Source organism: Elgaria multicarinata, chromosome 10, assembly GCF_023053635.1.
Source record: "Elgaria multicarinata webbii isolate HBS135686 ecotype San Diego chromosome 10, rElgMul1.1.pri, whole genome shotgun sequence".
Lineage (NCBI taxonomy): Eukaryota > Metazoa > Chordata > Lepidosauria > Squamata > Anguidae > Elgaria > Elgaria multicarinata.
In genome coordinates this window covers 94,666,157-94,672,693 of record NC_086180.1, presented here as the reverse complement: position 1 = coordinate 94,672,693, position 6,537 = coordinate 94,666,157, and the positions used below count along the sequence as shown (strand labels likewise).

Below are 6,537 nucleotides of genomic sequence, written 5' to 3'. Positions count from 1 at the left end.
TGAGCATGGTTAAAAAGTGGTTATATAGCCACTATGGTTAGGGAAAATACCATTCACACAACACGCTAAGCCATCATGGTTAGCTCAAAACACTTAACCTTCATTAGTGTGTTGTCTGAACAGGGCCATTATGTTTGATTGCTTTTCCGCCTTTTCTTACATCCAATGTAACCTCAACATCTCAAGTAATTACATGTATCTGTTAGTTTGTTCAAAGTTTCAAACCTCTTTGTAATACACTAATGTAGTACACAAAATGATGTATACTACCCACCTGCTACTATTTTGAGATGATACTAAATCTATTTTGGGGCCATATGTTCACTCAAAACCATTCTGTTTCATTTCCACATTAATCTGTTATATTTTTAAATCTGCAGGAAAATCCACATATGCATTTTCTCTCTTTAATACACATTTTTAAACTACATATCCTTGGTTTGGGCCAAAGAAATCTTTCTTCTTAGGTTAAAGCCCAAAATAATAATTTGCTTCCCCTTACCTTAAACACTGCAACACAATGGATTTGTCTATCATTTAGAAAATAAATTCACAAAGCAAGCTCCAATTTTATTTCATCAGGATATACCTAGATGACTAATTAGTTCCCATTCTACATTGATTACACTCCTCATTTAGGTATATTTACATTACAGTTTTAATGCTCCTGGAAGGAAGAGGTAACCATAGATTATGCAATGTGCTGTTTCTGTAAAATAGATAAATTACTGTATTTACAGTAGAACTGCAAAAGAAATTAAACATTGGTTTTGGAGATCATTTTTTCCAATAGATTCATCATTCTTTCTTGCAGTTGCAGACTTTGAACTTGGATGATGTTCTGCTGGTCCAGAATCCTTCGCACTTCTCTACAGGTTTCTTCCATAGCCCTACTCAGCTTCTTCTGTTCTTCCAGCATTGCTTCCATTAACTTCAGTTTCTTCTTTTGAAAGTTACAGTTTTGCATTTTTCTTTTCTTTACAGGTCTCTCTTCAGTTCTGAAATGCAAATGTTTTGGCGTTAAATTTGCTATTGTCAGGCACCTAATGTCATACATTTTCTCTTAGAAAGTTGGTTGTGTAATGTCTACTGTTCACCTGAACTGGACAAAAGCAATGCAATCAGCATAAAAACTGGATCGTATTTCAAAAGCTGGATCTAAAAACATGTCCTTTCCTACAGAAAGGTTTACTGTACACAACAATATTCCTCTGATTTAATTCACAAGCTATTGCATTTTCCATGTTTCCCTTCCACATACAAACATTCTTTGGTACACCCACTCAGCTCTCTTATCCTCTACACTGCTTTCCCATTGCCCCCCCCTTCACACACATGCATGCACACACATACAAATAACACAAAAGAGTTATTTTTTTTCTCTTTTTAATTTTTTTAGCATTCTACAGAACAGAATGCAGCAAGGCATTATATCCTTGGCTAAACAGATAGTATGCTCCCCACTAAAAATTATCTACATTACCTTGTAGTCGCACTTTGTTGTTTTTATACATACACAAATACTCGTTCTTTTTGTACTCGTGGTATACCTACCTACCTAGGTACACATTTCACATGTCTGGCCCATGCCATTATAGTCTTTCTTAGTATCTGAGGTGCTATGTCTCATATGGAAAATTGTCCACTCCCCTGCCACTCAAGGTTCCAAGTCTCATTGCCCTATTTGAAAGCAATGCTGTATATAATTTCCAGAAGCATAGTCATGTTAATTTGTTGCAACAAAAATAATAGTCCCTTATGGCACCATAGGGCAAAACCCTTTTTTAAAAAATCCTTCTATAACTGGACTGCATTAACAGAAGTATAGCTTCCAATTCACGTAAGGTACTGGTTCCTCTCTGTTCAGCCCTGATTAGGCCTCATCTATTGCATCCAGTTCTGGGCACCACAGTTCAAGAAGGATGCAGAGAAGCTGAGGAGGGCAACCAGGATGATCAGGGGTCTGGAAACAAAACACTATGAAGAGAGACTGAAAGAACTGGGCATGTTTAGCCTGGAGAAGAGAAGGTTGAGGGGAGACATGATAGCACTCTTCAAATACTTAAAAGGTTGTCACACAGAGGAGGGCCAGGATCTCTTCTCCATCCTCCTAGAGTGCAGGACACAGAATAACGGGCTCAAGTTACAGGAAGTCAGATTCCAGCTGGACATCAGGAAAAACTTCCTGACTGTTAGAGCAGTACGACAATGGAACCAGTTACTTAGAGGCCTTCAAGAGGCAGCTGGACAACCATCTGTCAGGGAGGCTTTAGGGTGGATTCCTGCATTGAGCAGGGGGCTGGACTCGATGGCCTTATAGGCCCCTTCCAACTGTACTATTCTATATTTCTACCAGAATTCCCTAGCCAGCATGGCTGAAGAATGATGGGAGCTGTAAGATTTTTTCTGTCTAAACATGCATAGGATAAAGACTTATCATGACACAAGCCCTCGTGGACTTGAGGCTACCTCAGATCTCATATCCTCAACTGCCTGGAGTGATATATATATATATATATATATATATATATATATATATATATATATATATATTTGGGGGGAGAGGGTGGGGGGGAGGTTGGCGTGAAAATGGAAAATTGTGTTAATAAGTACTGTATTTTAAATTAGAGCTTCATGATAAACCAAATGAAATCCCGGGAGGCCTTGAAGCACGCATTTTGGAAATGCAGAAACACACGCTTTTAGGCCCTCCCAGGCTTTCGACCAGGCCGTGGCCTACTTCTGGGCTTCAGCGTCATTAGAGCTGCACCCTCCTTCCCTTCCGCTCCTGATGTGTGCCTAGCAACCAAGGCAGCTGTCCCCAGGTGCCTCTCCCTTCATGCCCAGGATGGCGAGCCACTTCCAGATAATGGCTGCCAAAGCCTGATAAATCTTCCCTTCCACCCAAGGCATGTTGGGAGTTGTAGGTCCCTGAATAATGTGTTAATCTTTGAATACTGTCTGAGGTGTGGTAGAAGACAACTGGAGAGCAGGCCATCTTAGTAGTGGCACCCTGCTTAGGGATTTCTTTTTCCCAGGCAGGCTTGCCTGGTGACTGCATTAATGGCTTTTAAGTGCCAAACGATTTAAAAAAAATTATTTTCCAAGGCTGCATTGTTTTTTCTGTTATAATTAAACCACAACATTCCAAGACAGATACAAGAATTACTGAATAAAGTTTATGATTTTTATGTAAAATACTGACTTTACTATTGAAACAGAAGAGTGAATAGAGAAAAGACTGATAGCTGAGGCCAGAACAGAATGGTGGGCAGGGTTAGTGCGAGCCAGTCCACACTGCACTGCGCAATCAGTGCCCGTGGGTAGGCCATGACAGAGCCAGCTGGCTGACTGACTGGAAGTTAGCTCAGTTATTGCTGTCAGCGATGGGGCCGGAGTTGCATCCTCCCGCTCTCGATGGTGCCTAGCAACCGAGTCAGCCAGCCCTAGGAACTCTCCCTTCAGGCCCAGAATGGCAAGCCATTTCCAGATGATGACCGACCAAATACCGATAAATTATTATTTATTGCATTTGTATACCGCCCCACAGCCGACGCTCTCTTGGTGGTTCACATAAGATAAAAACACTTAAAAACAATATACAAAAACAAGCAAAAAACCACATCCATTCAAAACCAGTATAACAACTTTAAAAGCGATGAGCCAAAAAACAGACCCAGTGTTCCAGGGTCATTACATATTGCTAAATGCCTGGGAGAAGAGAAAAGTCTTGAACTGGTGCAGAAAAGATGACAATCTTCCCTCCCATGCTGGGAGTTTGAGCCTATCTCCCTGAATAATATGCTAATCTTTGAACACCATCTGAGGTGTGGTGGGAGACAACTGGAGAGCGGGCCTTCTTAGTTGTGGCACCCTGCTTAGGGATTTCTTTTTCCCAGGCAGGCTTGCTTAGTGACTGCATTAATGGGTTTCCAGTGCCAAGTGAATTTTATTTTTCAAGGCCTTTTAACTTGATGAGACTTTTTATGCTGTGCTTTTTTATTAAAACTAAACCACAACGTTCCAAGACAGATGCAGGAATACTGAATAAAGTTTATGATTGATAGCTGAGAGTAGAATGGGATGGTGGGTGGGTTTAATGGCAGTTGGAGAAAGTCAGTTAGAAGGAGAACAAAGATATTTATTGAGAGGCCAGGAAAGTTTATGATTTTTATGTAAAATACTGATTTTACTATACTAACGTGGTTTGCTAACCCATACTTTATTTAAACTCAGCCACTCTACATGCCAGAACTACACCTCCCAGCATGCCCACGTCCTCTGAGACATACTCTTGCTGCTAATGCTGCTCCTCGATAGAGCATCAAGCAGTAACATCGTCAAGGGGGGAGGTAAGCGGCTGTCAAAGGATGCGCCCAGCTCTGGCCAATACTGCCTGGACCATGAGCCTGGACTGAAGGGGCTGGGCTGGGCTGGGCATGTCCCCTTGCCCCTTTGTCTGGTCTGTTTCTGGGCATGCGCAGTGTGCCTCCCCTTCCTCCTCCCTCTTAAGGGCAAAGGCTGTGCACTTGCTTCCCCCAAATCCTGAGAAAACAGCGATATCAGGACGGAGTGCCTTTGAGCATGTTTGGTCCCTCAAAGTCACTCTGTTGTATCTAATGATTTTAAAACCACAAAGAAGATGGGCGGAAGCACCACAAATGGACACAGCCCATTTATGTGGATTGTTTCCTTTTATGTGGAATAGGGTTGACTTCTTGAGACCAACCTTAGGAGTCGGAGTTGTGAAAGACACGCAGTGGCAACCCACCCATGCACTCACAAATGGCCGCCAAAGGCCAGTAAGTCTGGCCTCCCGCCCAAGGCTTGCTGGGAGTTGTAGGTGTAAGCCTTGGTTTTTATTAAATTCTTTAAAAATGCTTAACACCCAAAATTCTGTGTTTTTAGATTTTTCTGGTACATTGTACATCCAGACCTATCAGCATGCCAAATTTCAAGTTTCTAACTCATCTGGAAGTTGTAAACATTTCCGAACATACATCGCACACACACTTTCCACTTTATAGGTAGAGACAGGGGCCAGCATATAAAATATCAAACTGCAATATAACAGTTACCTTAACTTATACGAAAGTAAGCTGGAGGAACTCTCAGAATGCTCATCTTCAAAAAATTCTTCTCTCCCTTCATATGTGAACTGATTATATGGCAAATAGAGAGGTGTAGACTTGGCAGATGGTGACTGCGAGGCCTCAGTCTGTGATGTTGAAGGGCCTGGCTGCATTTTCACATCATTGTGCTCTGACACTTTAGAGAGTATTCTATCAATGGTTTTAAAATAAGGCCAATCAGGTGCAAGGGTTTCACCATCGGTCATGCATTTTAATTTCCTGCAATGAAAGAAACACAATCATGTACAAAAACTCAGATATTCAATAATTTCATGGAGATTTAAAAAATTCTACTATAAACAATAAGTTAGTGTGTTAAATTGTGTGTGTGTGTTTAAAGAAAATCACCTTTAAGCAACTAAAGGGAGAAGAAAAATGAACAGGATTTTGCAGTTCATTATCTCATTAGTTAACTTTTATTATTTTGATTTGGACCAAAATAATAAAATAATATATTAATCCAAAACTACTGTACTAGGGGGGTAATCTTGATAATAAATCTTCTGTACATTTATAGCGGATCTGCCAAACCATACCTAGTGTATGCTGCATGTTAACAAATATACTTTTAATACTTTTTTCAGCTAAGAAATACCTGAGAGCCTTTAATAGGTACACCAAGAGCAGCTTCTCAGCATCCATTTCAACAGAGGCATTTTTGGCTGGGACAGCTTCCTCTTATTAGGCCTCTGGAATGGGACACATAATTTCTAAGCCTTTATATGTATCCAGTTTGTTAGAGATGGTCAACACCATTTATTTCTAAATGACATCTTTCTGGATTTATTCTAAAAGGTGGCAATTTGTGCACATTATTTTGCTTATGTGCTTCACACCTGATTGAATAAGTAACTGCCCCAGCTTCCCTGCTCCTCCCTCAACCAAGGTCTCATCTACACCAAGCAGCTATTCCACTATGAAAGCGGTATATAAAACGCAGGAGCCATTGAAGTGTACTGACAACTGTTGGGGCCCATTGACACATACCATAGACTGCTTTCATACCACTTTCATAGTGGAATATCCTGCTTGGTGTAGATGAGCCCCAAGTTGAATAAATGTGGAATCAGGGTATCAATTGCACAGGCACCTGGAACCTTTGCTTAGGGTGACCATATTTGGGAAACCAAAAAAGAGGACACCTAGTGTGTGTGTGGGGAAGCAGCTTTCTGAGTCCTGCAGAAAGTACGTTATTCCCCCGCCACCTTAAAGAACCCGATTGGAGTGGAGGAGGGGAAAGGATTTCATTCTGCACCACCACCATCCACGCCAATTGGGGCCTTTTCTATAATGTCCACGAATGACCCACTTTCCCCTTTAAGACCTCAATTGGAGCTCGGGGTGGGGGAATGATGTGCCTCAAGAAAGCATGTCATTCCCTCCTGCCATGCTAATGGCAGCCTTA

The 6,537-nt window shown here is 41.3% G+C and overlaps 1 protein-coding gene across 1 annotated transcript in view; it reads right to left on the bottom strand.

Annotated features, from left to right (window-relative positions):
• Positions 1-757: 757 nt before the first annotated feature.
• MSANTD1 (Myb/SANT DNA binding domain containing 1) overlaps positions 758-6,537 on the bottom strand; it is a 77,332-nt gene continuing 71,552 nt past the window's right edge. Inside the window, exons 2-3 of the mRNA XM_063135678.1 lie at positions 5,079-5,351; positions 758-998 (exon numbers count right to left, since the gene is read on the bottom strand). Of these exons, the coding sequence (XP_062991748.1) occupies positions 758-998; positions 5,079-5,351 (514 nt within the window). The remainder of the gene's footprint in view (positions 999-5,078; positions 5,352-6,537) is intronic.